This window comes from Adiantum capillus-veneris, chromosome 20, assembly GCF_014529385.1.
Source record: "Adiantum capillus-veneris isolate H3 chromosome 20, ASM1452938v2, whole genome shotgun sequence".
Taxonomy (NCBI): Eukaryota; Viridiplantae; Streptophyta; class Polypodiopsida; order Polypodiales; family Pteridaceae; genus Adiantum; species Adiantum capillus-veneris.
The window spans coordinates 92,728,443-92,745,591 of record NC_140950.1 but is presented as its reverse complement, the minus strand read 5'-3'; the positions used below and the strand labels follow the sequence as shown (position 1 = coordinate 92,745,591).

Below are 17,149 nucleotides of genomic sequence, written 5' to 3'. Positions count from 1 at the left end.
AGGTACCCTGGTCGTAATCTCTCCTTCCTGGAGATGTCTGCTGATGTATAGTTGTGTTTGTTGTACTTTCACTTTTATAATGATACAAATGCTGTCGTTCTAAAAAAAAAGAAAATTGGGGGGGGGGGGGGATTTTCATTCACCACCCAACCATACATAGATAAGAACAATAGATTGGCGCCTCTCCAATCAGCCTTATGTCGGGGCTTGCAACAACCTCAGCTTGATACCCATGTGCAAATGTCAATGCCATTTTGTGGGTGAAAACTCATGCACTAGGTCATTATACCACCTGATTGCGGCCGTGGGTCACAAACGTCATCTGCAGCTAGTTATTCGTGATTGCTAGAATACATGTATTAGATCATTGGAGACTGTTTGGTTGGTCTACCAACTTGCATTTCTTGACGAAGGTGATTGGAGAAACACTACTTTCCAGACATGGAGATGGCAAATGATGAATTGAGCAACAAGGTAATGTCTCACTTGGACACACCTGCATTATCATAGTGACCCTTTAAATCTTGTTAGAAAATCTTTGGCAATTAATCTACATCCTCGTGCTGCAACAAGATACTAAATTAACCCTCATTGCAAGCCTTAAAGAAAGCACATTAAAGAGCTGCAGACTGTTGCATTTCGTATGCAAGCTTCAGCAAGCCAGCCTATGAATATGCCAAACAGCTCATTCACACAGTTCAGATTACCAGGATATGCAAACAAGCTTATTCAGCAGTAACACCAGACCCAAGATGCCTGATTTCCTCTCCCAAAGCCTTCAAATATCGCTGAGAAGAACCCCTTTCTTCCACTGCTGACAAGATTAGTTCCTTCAACCTTAGAGCTCTTTTCCACGGCTCTTTTCCTATTTCCCCTTGCATAACATCAATGATCACCTTCTCCAATTCCGTCTTCTTCACAACTCCATCTTCATCTCTCAGTTCCAAGCCTACATTCCACTTGTTCACAAGCAGCCTCTTGTTGAGCCTTTGCTCTGCCAGATGTGGCCAGCAAATCATCGGAACAGCCCTCTGCGACAAGTTTTCAGTGAGAGAATTCCATCCACAGTGAGTGATAAAACCCCCTATCGCAGAATGTGACGAGACCTCCACTTGAGGAGCCCAGGTGATCATCAAACCTCTGTCTTTTGTTCTTTCCATGAAATCCTCTGGTAAAAGGGTGTCATTTGACCGATTCACCCATAGAAAGGCCTGTCCACTAGCTTCCAGTCCCTCTGCAAGTTCCCTTACCTGATTACAATTCATGTTCACCCAGCTACCAAAGGCAACAAACAGTACAGAGGCATGAGGCCTTGTACCTAACCAATCAAGGCACTCTCTCTCTTCAGTCCTATGGTTGGCACCATGTAACCCCCCAAAACACTCTGCTCCTAGCACTAGTCGCATAGGCCCAATCGCATAGAAAGGAATTTTGCAGCTTACAAACTCAAGAGGCTCCTTTTCCAACTCTAAGACGGTATTGAGAATTACACCTGCTGCATTACGAAGATCTTCACTCAGATTCATGGAAAAAGAAGGGAGGGTGTGAATGGATCTGGGTAGGTCGCATACTTGCAAAGGTGAAAGTCCAGGAATGCCCTCTATTACCCGGTGTGGAACTGCAATACAAAGACACCATCGTGGTCAATTTGATAAAGCCCCCCACCCTGGGTCTCTCTCTCTCTCTCTCTCTCTCTCTCTCTCTCTCTCTCTCTCTCTCTCTCTCTCTCTCTCCAGGGCAAGGGCGAGCAGCCAGCCAGGGCGAGGGCGAGCAAGCCAGGGCGAACAGATTTTTGGCGAGGGTGAGGCCAGCAAGCCAGCCAGGGCGAGGGCGAGGGCGAGGGCAGCCAGCCAGGGCGAGGGCTAGCAAGCGAGGGCGAACAGACTTTTTGGCGAGGTTGAGGCCAGCAAGCCAGCCAGGGCGAGGGCAGCCAGGGCTGTTACAGCAGCTAGCAGGCCCACTGTGTCTCTGCAGCAACTTACATTGCTTTGTCACATCAACACCAGTGGCAGCTGGTGAGGGCCTTGACTCAGTGCTCGCTCTGTTCTTCTCTCTCGGATGGACCAACCAGCCGAGGATGGTGATGCAAGTGGCTTCACCACCCCACAAAAAATGAAAGCGACATTCAAGTGGAGGAACAGAGATAGTATACTCTCGCCATGCTCTCTACAGGCAGGGAAAACCGTCAGAGTCCAAGATGATTTAATGATGGAGAGGGTTCAATTGATGATTAAATCCGAGCTCAGCTTTATGAGAGATGACTTCAGGAAGGAGATGTACACACACGCAGAGAGTTATAAGAATTCTATGTATGCAGATATGAGGAAAGAATTGGATAAAGCATGATGAGATGTATCTATCTGTGAAAGGGGAGATGCAGCTCTAATGCGGGCAGAAGTGAATGTAATGGAATGTATTATGCAGAAAAAGTTGGATGAGGCAATTGCAAGCTTTGAATCTTAGAAAACCAATGTGGAAAAGTGCATGAAGGAAAAGGATGCAGTGATTGAAGAGCTTAAAGGGGAACTTGCAGCTTGCAAAAGTACGCCCAAAATGGAGGGGGGAAATCAGCCCTCGATGTTAAAGGAGCTCGAAGAAATTAAGGAGCAGTTGAAAACTCTGCGCGAAGGGGAAGAACAAAACTCGAAAGAGACTTCCTCATGGGCGGAGCGCCTTTTTAAAACACAAGAGAAGGTTGACGAAGCAAAAAAATGGATTGAAGGTGCAAAGAAAGGGAAGGCCCGGATGCCAGAAGCCGCACAGACTTCTATCATCATCAATATGACCATTGAGGAGGAACAGAAGAGGAGGAATAGAGCCCTCCATGTGCGTATTACTGGTATCAAAGACACCGAAAATGTAGAAGAAGAAGTGAAGGAACTCTTGTAGCGCATGGGCATCCCGAAACCTATGCACACAGGTGCTTGGAGAGTAGGAAAGAAGGGAGTGGATGAGAAGGGAAACGTCAAAGAGAGAGCACTTATTTTGCCTTTCCCGACTTTGGAAACAAGGAAGGAATTCCTGAAGAAGAGACCAGCACTTAAGAAAACTGGGATATTTATGGGGGATGACCTTACTTTAGCACAAATAGCACATATGCAAGAGTTGATGCCAGAGATCAAGGCAGCAAGGGAGAAGGGAAAAATTGCCTTTTATAGAGGAGGGAAAGTAGTGGTTTTGGAAAGACGCACAACATGACAGTGCGAGACATATGGGACCACACTCCAGATGGCGGCATGGAATTGTAATGGATCATATAAGCTAGATGAGGGTGCCTTTGAGGATAGCTTCAGAGATAGAGACATTGTCTTTTACTCAGAGACACATCAGAAATCTGGACAGTTGATGCCAAGTGCGACTAGTTATTCATGGGAGACAGCTTGTCGGCCAGACACTAGATCCCAGCATGGGAGTCCAAGTTCAGGAGGGGTAGCAATCTTATTCAGGGAGGAGTTGCAGCCACTATTACAGATTGTCCGGAGAGATGACCAAGCGAGATACATGTGGGTAAGACTGAGAGCTGAGACGGGCAGATTCTTATACATTGCTATATGTTACTTCCCCCCTAGCACATCAGTCTATACCTCACCTAGACGGCAATCCCCTTTCTCTATACTTGATGATACATATGGGAGTTCTCTAGAGATGGAGATATCATTCTCTTGGGAGACTTTAATGCCAGGACGGCCAACTCCCAAACGGTATTTTATGATACCTCAGAGGAGATGCTTAGAGAGATGGATATATCGGAGATGGGGCTTGACAGACACTCACAGGATAGAGAGCACACAGAGTATGGGAGATATCTCATGGAGATGACGACTACGCATGGTTTGGCCATACTTAATGGTCTAGAGATTTTTCCTTCGTTTGGGGGATTCACATGCTTTCCACACAGACATGGGGCCAGTACAGTGGACTATGTCATGACTTCACCGAGCTTCATCTCTAGTGTTCAAGATCTCAGTGTGGGATCTAGACCTGTTGGAGTAGCAGTGGACCATGCTCTCCTGACTTTTTCAGTCTCTTTCCAGTATAGTGCCTCTCAGACACCACGGAGGATTGCACACACACACTATACTTTTACACCAGAGACGGACTCAGTTTATGTGGAGGAGATTTACAGGCGGATGAGGGCAGCCGAGCCTGTATATACCGTGGAGGAGATCACCACTCTATTGACGGAGATCTTGCATGGGGCAGCAGCAGAGGCGTACCCACACACTCAACCAGATCAAAGACGACGTTCTGGGAACATGCCTCAGAATAGTTGGTATGATGAGGAGTGCAGAGAGATAAGAGTTCAGATTCAGAGCGAGCTTATACTTGGAGTCATTACATATAGACACTCTCGGATTGCCCTCCGGCGTTTAGTGCGACGGAAGAAGCGGGCCTTTTTAGCCCAGATGGAACGTGATTTGTATCAGCTCTTTTTGAGTCGAGATTCAAGTGAGGCCTGGCGTCTCTTCCATGAGCACTCACCTCCTCCAGTGATTACCTCTCCCGAGATTTGGGGTCAGTATGCAGCATCATTATATACAGTACCTGGGCAACCACCACTACCAGACCCTCTAGAGACATGTCCAGCCACTAGTACCTTCTTTACCACTGAGATGGTGAAGAACGCCATTGACAGGATGAGGACTAGGAGAGCATATGATCATGATGGTTTGGTGGCAGAGCACTTGATACATGCTAGAGATTTACTGTCAGAGGTTCTTGCGCGGTTGTTTAATCGTGTCATGTGTGAGGGACTACCCAAGTCTTGGAGATTATCTACTATTGTACCTCTCTTCAAGGCAGGGGACCCCACGGTGCCAAGGAACTACCGTACTATTATGATAGGGCACACATTGGCACGGTTGTATGCATCCATTCTTGAACAGCAACTGAGTAAATGGGTAGAAAATGAGGGCATACGAGCAGCAGGACAGGCTAGATTCAGGAGGGGTTTCTCCACTTTGGACCATATTCTTACACTCAGAGCCATTATTGAGGAGGGTCGGGCACATGGGAGACGGATGTACTGTTGCTTTGTGCACTTCCGCAAAGCATTTGACACAGTGCCGAGGGCCAGATTGATGCGCAGGCTATTGAAGTTGGGAGTACCCACAGAGATCATATGGGGGACCATGGCTTTATACGGCTCAGTGACTGGTCAGGTACACACTCTTGAGGGGATGTCTGACATTGTTCATTCCACTATTGGAGTGAAACAGGGGTGTCCTTTGTCCCCTACACTTTTTGGTATGTATGTAGATGAGGTCTCTAACTACATTGATAGAGAGGGTGACAAGAGGCGCTCAGCTAACAGGGACATGGATCCCTTTATTATTATATGTTGATGATATTGTGTTGATATCAGAGTCACCAAAGGGCATGCAAAGACAGTTGGATGCATTGCACAGCTTTGCAGAGGATAGTGGATTGTCTGTGAACCTTGGTAAAACCAAGGTTATGGTGTTTAACACCACACCGCAGTGGGTCAAGAGATCAGCACCTACACTTGTATATGGTCAGGACACTGTGGAGTACACAGATGAATATACATATCTGGGGGTGGTATTCACGAGACCGAGGTTTACTCTGAGGAGAGCAGCAAAGACTAGACTGTCCAGAGCCTATGCGGCATTGGGAGGGCTAGAGAGGATGTGTTTGCAGGTTCAGTTTCAAGAACCACGAACAAAGCTATGGCTCTTTGATACTTTGGTTGCTTCAGCGCTTTATGGGGTCCAGGTTTGGGGACCATCTGTGAATCGTGACAGTTGGAGGAGCATGGAGAGACCCTTGGTATTTATGATATCCCGGATGATGAGAGCCAAGGCCTCCGTACCACATGCGATTATTCGAGCGGAGGTAGCCGCCCCTCCTACAGAGATTGAGGCTCTTACCACATCAATGTCCTTTATGCACAGTCTATGGGATACACATAGAGACAGATATACTAGATTGGCTCTTGAGTCCTCTAGACAGCTAGCGATGCAGGGAGACGCATCATGTTGGTATGCGCAGATGACCTCATGGTTTCAGCATGGATAGATTGCCTCCTTTTCAATATTCCCTGGATGCACCCTCCCTGCCAGTCACACGGACGGAGATCACTAGACTCATTCGTCAGGATCTTATACAATTGGACACCACGAGGACATGGGTAGAGCCGATGCAGGAGTTGGGCACGAAGATGGCTTTCTACAAAGAGCATCTTCTCCAACTTTCGAGAGATGGGTTGTGATTCGTCCGAGCTACATGGACACTCATTTGTCTCATGGTCTGCGATGTGCTATTGGTCAGATTCACACATCCTCACACAAGCTGGGGATTGAGACAGGTAGATTCAGAGGGATACCACCGGAGCCTAGGATATGCCAACTATGCGATAGAGAGCCAGAGACAGAGCTACACTACATATGTCACTGCACTGTGTATTATGAGATACGAGGGCGCTTCCATTGCTTATTCAGGGAGGGTTTTGGACCCCTAGATAGAGTCATGAGGTATCAGGATCAGAGATGCCTTGGCTTATATCTACTTGAGCTACACCGACATAGAGATAGTCTACTGGGGAGACATGGAGTACGACAGTCACAGAGACAGATCACAGACTTCTTTGGATCGAGGGAGCCAGGAGACCAACCACCAGCACAGGGTTGTACCCACATTCATACCAGAGGCACCCTCATTGACAAGACGATTGAGCTCGGGAGATCGAGACGACCACGACCGAAACACGGGAGCACACTCCATCGACGGAGCCTCCAGCAGAGGATCAGAGGCATTCTAGTACGACATCCAGAGTGTCATTGAGGGCCTATCCTACATTTTCACATTTCACATTTCACATTTCACACTGCATTTTCAGTTTTCATTTTTACATTCAGTACTTTTTGTACTTGGTACTTCAGACATTGTATTAGATTCACCACTTTGTATCTGATGGTCACATAGGTCATTTTGGCCTTTTGAAGACGTTAATATATCATTTCATTCATTTCATCTCTCTCGAACGAACGAACGAACGAACGAACGAAATGCACGCGAACGCTGAGAGCTACAAGAACTCCATATATGGAGACATGATGAGAGAACTAAGGAGAGAGATCCGGGGGATACAGAATGAGGAAATTCAGATCGTGAAAACGGAATTACGAAACCTAATCAAGGCCGAAGTAAATGTAACAGAATGCGTTATGCAAAAGAAACTCGATGAGGCAGTAGCAAGTTTTGAAGCATGGAGAACAAATATGGAAAAGCACATGGGGGAAAAAGATGCAATAATCGAGGAGCTAAAAGGAGAACTTGCGGCTTGCAAATCTGCAACTAAGGAGAAGGGAGACGACCAACCTTCGGTGCTGAAGGAGCTCGAGGACATGAAGGATCAGATGAAAGCTCTACGGGAAGGAGATGAACAGAAATCGAAATCGGCATCTTCATGGGCGGAACGTCTTGTTAAGACACAAGAAAAGGTTGATGAAGCAGAGAAATGGATTGAGGATGCGAAGAAAGGAAAGGCCCAGATGCCTGAGACCACACCTACCTCCACCATTATTAATATGACCATTGAGGAAGAGCAGAAAAGGAAGAATCGGGCTCTGCATGTGCAGGTCACAGGAGTCAAAGACAAAGAGAATGTAGATGAAGAAGTGAGGGAACTGCTACAACGCATGGGCATCACAGAGCCTACTCACACAAGTGCATGGAGAGTAGGCAAGAAAGGAATCGATGAAAAGGGAAACGTAAAGGATAGGGCACTTATTCTCCGCTTCCCGAATATAGAAATAAGGAAAGAATTTCTAAAGAAGAGGCCAACTCTTAAGAAAACCGGTATTTTCCTGGGAGATGACCTTACATTGGCACAAGTGGCACACATGCAAGAGTTGATGCCAGAGATCAGGGCAGCAAGAGAAAAGGGAAAAATCGCCTTTTATAGAGGAGGGAAAGTAGTGGTTCTGGAAAAGCGCTCATCATGACGGTGCGAGACCTATGGGGCGATGCTCCGGATAGCGGCGTGGAATTGTAATGGATAATATAGGCTAGATGTAGGTGCCTTTGAAGACAGTTTTAGGGACAGAGACATAGTTTTCTACTCAGAGACACACCAGATACCGGGACAGCTTATTCCAATGTGAAGGGGTATTTATGGGAAACAGCTGGTCGACCAAACAAGAGATCTCTGCGAGGTAGCCGGGGTTCAGGAGGAGTAGCAGTCTTATTTAAAGAGGAGCTGAAACCACTATTACAGATTATCAGGAAAAATGAACAAGCAAGGTATATGTGAGTGAGAATGAGAGCCGAGACAGGTAGATTTCTATATATCGCTATATGCTACTTCCCTCCAAGTACATCAGTCTACTCCTCACCTAAAGGACAGTCCCCTTTCTCCATATTGAATAATGACATATGGGAGTTCTCTAGAGATGGAGACATCGTTCTCTTAGGAGACTTTAATGCCAGAACGGCCAACTCTCAAGCAGTATTCTATGATACTTCTGAGGAAATGCTCAGAGAAGTGGATTTATCACAAGAGGGGCTTACTAGAAACTCACAGGATAAAGAACACACTGAATATGGGAGACATCTCATGGAAATGGCAACTACACATGGTTTGGCCATACTTAATGGTCTAGAGAATTTCCCTTTATCTGGGGGATTCACATGCTTCCCGCAAAGGCATGGGGCCAGTACAGTGGATTATGTCATGACTTCACCAAGCTTTATTTCTAGTATCGAGGACTTTAAGGTGGGACCCAGACCGGTTGGGATTGCAGTGGATCATGCTCTCTTGACCTTATCAATCTCCTTCCAATACAATGCCTCTCAAGTACAAAGGAAGAAGACACACACAAGATATACTTTCACGCCAGAGACTGATTCAGTCTATGTGGAAAAGATCTATAATAGGATGTGGGCAGCCGAGCCAGTATATACTGTAGAGGAGATTACTTCTCAGCTAACAGAGATACTACATGGAGCAGCACAAGAGGCATACCCACATACTCAGCCTGATCAGAAGAGAGGATCTGGGAACATGCCTCAAAACAGTTGGTACAACGAGGAACGCAGAGAGACGAGAACCCAGGTCCAGAAAGAGCTTACACTTGGGATCATCACATATAAGCAGTCTCGGATTGCTCTTCGGCGTATAGTACGTCGCAAGAAAAGGGCATTTTTAGCGAAACTGGAGAAGGATTTATATCAGCTCTTCTTGAGTCAGGACTCACATGAGGCCTGGCGTTTATTTCACGAGCACTCATCGCCTCCGACAATTACCTCTCCTGAGATTTTGGGGTCAATATGTAACATCATTATATACGGTATCTGGACAGCCTCCATTACCAGATCCGCTAGAGCCATGCCCTACTACTAGTACTTTCTTTACTACGGAAATGGTGGAAAAAGCCATTGATAAGATGAAGACAAGAAGAGCATATGATCATGAGGGTTTAGTAGCAAAACATATGATCCATGCAAGGGATCTACTTTCAGAAGTCCTTGCTCGTATGTTTAATCGGGTCATGTGTGAAGGATTACCTGAATCTTGGAAATTATCTACTATCGTACCTATTTTCAAGTCAGGGGATCCTATGATACCCGGGAACTACCGTACCATTATGGTGGGTCACACATTGACTCGACTGTACGCATCCATTCTGGAACCAAAATTGAGTAGATGGGCAGAGAATGAGGGCATAAGGGCAACAGGACAAGCTGGATTCAGGAGGGGTTATTCCACTTTATATCATATTCTTACGCTCAGAGCCATTATTGAGGAAGGAAGAGCAAGCGGGAGAAGGATGTATTGTTGCTTTGTGGATTTTCGGAAAGCTTTTGATACAGTACCAAGGGCCAGATTGATGCGCAGAATGCAAGAGTTAGGGGTCCCCAAAGAGATTATCTGGGGGATCATGGCCTTATACGGGTCAGTAACTGGTTATGTACATACTCCAAAAGGGGATTCCGACATTGTTCATTCCACCGTTGGAGTAAAGATGCCCATTGTCCCCTACTTTATTTGGTATGTATATAGATGAGGTATCAGATTACATTGATAGAGAGGGTGACAAAGGTGCTCAACTTGCAGGGTCATGGATCCCTTTGTTGTTGTATGCAGATGATATGTATTGATAGCAGAATCACCAGATGGAATGCAGAGGCAGTTAGATGCATTACATAAATTCGCGGAGGACAGCTGTTGTATGCAGATGATATGTATTGATAGCAGAATCACCAGATGGAATGCAGAGGCAGTTAGATGCATTACATAAATTCGCGGAGGACAGCAGACCGGTAAATTTGGGTAAAACCAAAGTTATGGTGTTTAACACCACACCGCAGTGGGTTAGGAGATCGGCACCTACATTTGCATATGGCCAGGATACAGTAGAGTACACAGATGCATACACATACCTTGGTGTGGTATTTACAAGACCGAAGTTTACTCTTAAGAAAGCAGCGGATGCTAGATTGTCCAGAGCCTCTGCGGCCTTGGGAGGGTTGGAAAGGATGTGTTCACAAGTGCAGTTCAGGAACCACGAACAAAACTCTGGCTCTTTGATATTGTGGTGGCTTCGGCTATGCTTTATGGGGTCCAGATTTGGGGACCATCTGTGGATCAGGATAATTGGAAGTCAATGGAGAGACCTTTGGTATCTATGATTTCCCGAATGATTAGAGCCAAGGCCTCCGTACCACACACGATTACCCGAGCGGAACTAGTTGCCCCTCCGATAGAAATTGAAGCTCTTACCAGATCGGTGTCCTTTATACATGGTTTATGGGATACAAATAACTGCCGATATACTAGATTGGCCCTCGAATCCTCTCGACAATTAGCAATGAAAGGAGATACATCATGCTGGTATGCGCAACTGTCCTCGTGGTTTCAGAGACACGGGTTCAGTATGGAAAGATTACCCCCCTTCCAATACTCTCTTGAGGCTCCATCACTGGCAATCACACGAACGGAGATTAATAAAATCATCCGCCAGGATCTTATACAGTTAGACACTAAGAGGACATGGGTAGACCCTACACAAGAATTGGGCACGAAGATGGCCGACTATAAAGAAAACTTCCTACAGCTATCTGAAGATGGTTTTGTGATTCGCCCGAGCTACATGGATACCCACCTGTCTCATGGTTTGAGATGTGTTATTGGTCAGATTCGTACATCCTCACACCAGCTGGAAATTGAATTTGGCAGATTTAGGGGAATCCCACCTGAGAGCAGAATTTGCAAGTTATACGGAATGGAGCCGGAGACAGAATTACACTACATATGCCATTGCACCGTATACTATGAGATACGTGGGCGTTTCCATTGCCTATTCAAAGAAGGCTTTGGACCTCTAGATAGAGTCATGCAATACCAAGATCAAAGGTGCTTAGGCCTGTACCTACTGGAACTACATCGGCACAGGGATAATCTACTGAGAAGACAAAGAGCACTACAGCCTCAGAGGCAGATCACAGATTTCTTCTGATCGAGAGAAGCAGGTATGGAAGGAGAAGCAAGAGGCCAGCAGCGAGCACAAAGGAGTACCCACATTCATACCAAAGGCACCCTCATTGACAGGGCGATTGAGCTTAGGAAATCGAGACGACCACGACCGAGATGCAGAAGCACACTTCACCGGAGGAGACTACAACAAAGGATTAGAAGCATTCTAGCCAAACACCCAGAATGCTCCTAAGAAGTCTATCTAATACTTTGTATTTAGTTTTTCGCATTTATTTTCACACTTTCACACTTTTCAGACATTGTAACAGATTCACCACTTTTGTATCAGTTTGGTCTCATAGGTCACTCTGGCCTTTTTGAAGACGTTAATATAACATTTCATTTCTCTCTCTCTCTCTCTCTCTCTCTCTCTCTCTCTCTCTCTCTCTCTCTCTCTCTCTCTCTCTCTCTCTCTCTCTCTCTCTCTCTCTCAAGAATAGAGGGACCTTTACCTTGATATATCACTGAAAAGGCAGACTCTACCAAATTACGAAGTCCAATAAGGACTCCACATGAGGAGTTACTGTTTTCAAGTTACCCCCTCCTCCCTCCACTAATTGCACCTCTCAAGGAGGTGCAGTTGGATTTCCAAAAGATAAATTTGACCATGTGGTCCCAAAGTCCACTTCTATAGTCTGATCAAGGAAGAATTCTAATAAAAAGCACTCTTGAATTCTTGCCAACTCTTCGGTCCATAGGGTCTGTAAAAAACACGGCCCAACACTACATAGCACTTTATCTATGAGGAAAGACGTAACTCTAAATCATTTATTATTCTTCGGTGAAGGAAGATGACATTGAATTTCTGTAGAAACTTCAAGGCTTGATTCCAGAAAAAGTTTTGACCATCACACCCCCATCTTTGAAATCTTTTGGTGCGAGCGTAGCATACGGTGGGGCCTGATAATAGTAATATGAATATTCTCCGGGTGGAGGAGGTGGAGGTGGTGCAGGAACTTGGGGGAGCAACGGTAGAACCTCTTAAGATAGAGGTGGTTGCTCTCTTGAAGCAATATGTTTGCAAATGCCTCCTAGAAACTGAGAAACATCAGTTGAAGGTACATGAGGATTTTGTTGAGGAAAAGTATGGGAGAAAGGAAGATAACGGGAATTCAGATAGCCTCTTAGAGCTTCTAAATCAATTCTTTCATCCGTCGGGTTGTGTCACTGCCCCTCAGTGGCCAAGTGCAATAGTTGTCGAATCACATATAGTTTCAGCATGAGTCTGGGTGTGGAATGTGTTGTGATCTGCCTTGTTCTTCACACTCCAAAGCCAATGAGAAGAACCGTGCTTTGATTTGCACATAGCAAGGAGGCAGCTGAGCTCTGATACCTCCGGCAAGTGGTGGGACGGAACTACCACAATCTACAAGACTTGATACACTTTAAAAATTACTACTTTAAAACAATTGATAATTGAGCCAAACAAGATAGTAAATGGAGTTGTAGAAGATTTCGGAGCAAGATACGAGTTGGGGGTCCTAAACCCCCACTATCAGGATTCAGCACCCCCAGTTGGGATTGAGTTTGTGAACAAGAGAAGGCACGAATCTGCAGGCCTTCTTCAAAGTCACAAACTTCATGCATCAGGTGGGTGTACCAGGGTGCTCTCAGAATTCTGTGGGTGTCCAAGTGCCTACTCTTTTATAGACTCTAAACCAAAAGCAACTTATCATATGCAAAATAATAAAGTGGCGCCAAAAGCAATCTATCCATGATTTGTACGTTAAAAAACAGCCCCCCTTCACCCAATTTGTGATCCAGCTTTTAAAGGCTCAGAGGAGGCTTTTACCCATCGCTAGGGAGAGGGTGAGAGGAAGAAACCAAAGCTGCTTTCTCTCTTATTGCAGAGAGAAAAGCAACTTATAGTGAATCCTCTCTTTTAGAGAGAGAAAACAGCAGATTCTAGAGAGAAAATTCTGACAGTCCCCTGTTGTTAGAGAGAAAAGAATGTTATAAAGAGACAAAAAAGTAAATTTCAGGTTTAGAGAGAGGAGAGAATCTAGAGAGAATTCAAAGCAACTCGGCAGATTGATGCTATGATTCAGAGTTTCGTGAGGACCTTTCTAGAGAGGAATTTTGTGACGACAATATGTGTGATCACTTGTGCTTCCGGTCTAGATGCAAAAACCCTAACCCTAAAACCCATCACAAGCCCAAAGCTTTGCAAAAAGCTTCAAACTTCTCACGAGGCAATGCCTTTGTGAATAGATCTTCAAGGTTGTCCTGTGTCGGCACATAAGCCAAGTTGATCTCTCTTGCTGAGAGTCTATCTCTGACATAGTGATAATGCAAAACTCGCTTCTCGCAACTGCCAGTGTGCTCTGACAGTCCGTGCAGATGATGTTGGCCAACATCCAAATCAGCCATAAGGCGTCTGAGCCATACACACTCAATCGTAGCTGTGAAGACTACCTGTACTCAGTTTCACAACCGGAAGTGGCCACAGCAAGTTGCTTCTTGCTCAACCATGATATGCATGAACTACCGAGCATGAAACAAAAACCACTTGTGGACACTCATGTGTCAACAACCAACCATTCTGTGTCCGAAAAAGCACGCAAATCTAGCGGCAATGATCCCCCCTTGGGATAAAACAACCCAAGATGTAAAGTACCACTCAATCAGCAAAAGATCCTTCAAGCTTCAACAACCTGCCAATGCTTAGACCCTAGGCTATGCATGAATTTACTTACCTGTGAGATTGCAAATTGAATATCCGTCTTCGCATTGCATGCATAAATAAGGCATCCAATAGGAGTGTGATCAAGAGTGACATCAACAAGATCTCCAACATTATGAAGATAATTTCAATTATGTTTCCATTGGAGTAGTTGTCACAAACTGTTGACGTGTCAATCAATGAAGACCAAGGGGGTTAAGACTCCCTAAGCCTGATCCTAGCCAACCGGCTAAGGGGCCTAAACCCTAATAAGGAGCAGAAGAAGGTTTACCAACTTACAGATCTTCGACAAGTGGCCCAAATAATAAAAGGGTTAGGATTAAAAATCCTAACCCTCGACAACATATAGAGAAGTGGCCGAAAGTCCTAAAACCCTAAAATAAAGCAAGACACTCAACCTTGTGTAAAAACTAATGACGTGGCAAGATTTCCGAAATTTCCACATTTTGTGCTGGCAGTTAATGACATGGCAACAACGTACGGGACAGTCGCTTGCTTTCAGACTTGTTGCTTTTCATGTAGCTGCTTTTGTACAAGCCAATGGGCCTTTAAATACGTGTTGTGGGCTCTGTCTAACAGTCTACCCGTGGGAGATGCAGAGCAGAGCCACAGAGTTGTACCTTGTTGAAGCAATATAAAGAAATACCGAAAGGGGCACCATCGTCTGGGGGCCATTGCAGTGGTACTCCACCACTCCATGTCTCGTGTGGATTCTCTCTTTCTTCCTATTCAATTGTTTGAAGTGCCAAACATCTGTCTTAATCTGTTCTTTCAGTTGGCACATAGTGCCGGTCTCCTTATAGTAGCAATAGGTTTGTAGTCTTTTTTTTTCCGAGAAAAAGATCCTTCTATTAGTTACTGAAACTGCCCATACGGCTACAACCACCTCTTCAAGAGAGGGCTACAACAACCATGGTGGGAGACTCTCCCAATGAAAAAACCAGCATATGTACAATGGGGCTAAATCAAGAAATGGGAGGAGGGAAAAGCCACACAGGTGGTCAGTAGTGCCATCGGAGTACACCCTGGACCATGGTGTAGAAAGGCCCAGGACACCAGAGTCGAAGGAAAGCCTCTCCGCTCCCACATGCGGTCGGAGCTGCCCTGTAGTCCCTCGAGCTGTCCTCTAAGAGTGTGGATCAGCTCTAGCCAAAAATCCCGAACAGTCTCTGCTGGTGGCATAGGGCAAGCCTCAAAGATGCGGAATCAACGGGCCCGCCAGATGAACCAGAGTGTCAGGCCGCTGATGAGCTCCCAACACTCTTCTCTCTCACTGCACCACTCCTGTGGAGTAAGCTTTGTAGCAAGCTGGAGTGTAGGTCGCCCCTCCTGCATCACTGTCATCCTGCTGATGGAAGATAGCTCAAACTGAAGTGCTCGGCCCGTGAGGGTGGACCAAGCCGCTGCTCCCCAAGTGTACTGTTGAGCCGTAGAGAGAGCAGGCATCAGCCGAAGAACTTGTAGCCACACCTGCTGGCCGAGGGATAGTCCCAAAGACAGTGACGCTGACTCTCCACAAGATGGTCACAAGCTGCACATCCAGCCGAGAGACCACTATGCACTAGCGAGCTCCCATGTCACGTGACACATCCAACCCTATGTGTCCGTGGACACGCTACAGCATGATCAGGGTTCAGTCAGTCCAGTCAGTTTAGATTTAGAAGTGATCTAACCCTTTTGTAAGTCTATTCGTAGACAGTGCATGCCCAGTCACTTAGTGTAAATGCATATCCTCTGGTTGCACACAGCATGATCATCAGTATTCCCATCAGATTCCATTAGGGGAATTTTCCAATGCATTTAGCCTATTTTACCTATTTTTGACATTTTTCACTTATTATTTTTAAGTGACTTTTGTTGGAAAGTAGGTAGGGCAATTTTGCTAAGTTTGTATATAAGAATACTAGAGCTAGCACTATTTGGCAGAAGAGGCAATAGGAGCCAAGCTCAGTAGGCAACTTCTCATCACGACCTTGGCGGTTTCCCCCACCAAGCAAGAAGAAACAGAACCTCCCCTAGCATTTTTGACAAGCCATTGCCTGGCGTTTTTGGCATCAGCAGGTCCTCGCCAGAAGATCCCAGCAGATAGCGATTTTGCATCAGTATTCCCGCCAGCAGAAAACCTCAGCCTAGTGTTTTTGGGAACTTCAGCCTCTAGCGTTTTTGGTCCCAATTTCAGCCCTTTGCAGAGTCAGCATGCAGCGTTTTTCATCAGTGAAGTACCTGCAAGATCAACCCTAAAAGGTAGCAGATTCAGCCCGGTAAGAACCTCAGTTTTCAGCCTTAAGAAACCTCAGTTTTCAGCCCTAAACCTGCAGGTTTTCAGCGTCAAAGACCCACAAAAAACAGCCCCCAAATCAGCGTTTTTGGACTAGCCGCAGATTTCAGTCCATAGCGTTTTTGGACAGCAGATCAAAGATAGCAGATTTCAGCCCTTAGGTCAGTCTCGACGCCCCCGTCGTCATCACCGACATAGCCTAGACTTGCATCAGTCACATGCATTCAGCTTGTACCAGTTTGTGCAATCATAAGTAGACCACTCTCACCGACGAGAGTGGGGCCTTTGGAGGAGGGTTTTACAACGTCTCTAGTGTCGTATCTCTCTTCTCTCTCTATCTCTCGGTCTCATACACTTGCACGCACAGTGTCCATTCACTTTGTTTGTGATCATAGCATTCTCTCATTAAGAACGGAAGTCTCTACCTTCCATAAGAACAAAAGGAACCTTGAGCACAGCTCGGAGCACTCATCTCGAGCAAGGCGCAAACATTCATTCCACTGCACCTAACATTGGTATCAGAGCTTTGGCAGTGTTCTGTATCACTCAAGGAAAGAACCACGAGAACCACAGAATTTTTTCTGGTTGTTGCGGTCGCACGAACCCAAGTTTGCTTGGGCGTGTCGATTCCTAATCGTGTTTTTGAAGAGTGACAGGAATCCTAGGAAAGAAGGGCTTGTCCAGCCTCCCC

At 45.8% G+C, this 17,149-nt stretch overlaps 1 protein-coding gene across 1 annotated transcript in view; it reads right to left on the bottom strand.

Annotated features, from left to right (window-relative positions):
• Nucleotides 1-561: 561 nt before the first annotated feature.
• LOC147432899 (7-deoxyloganetin glucosyltransferase-like) overlaps nucleotides 562-17,149 on the bottom strand; it is a 39,977-nt gene continuing 23,389 nt past the window's right edge. Inside the window, exon 2 of the mRNA XM_086492648.1 lies at nucleotides 562-1,618. Within this exon, the coding sequence (XP_086348774.1) occupies nucleotides 726-1,618 (893 nt within the window). The 3' untranslated portion in view covers nucleotides 562-725. The remainder of the gene's footprint in view (nucleotides 1,619-17,149) is intronic.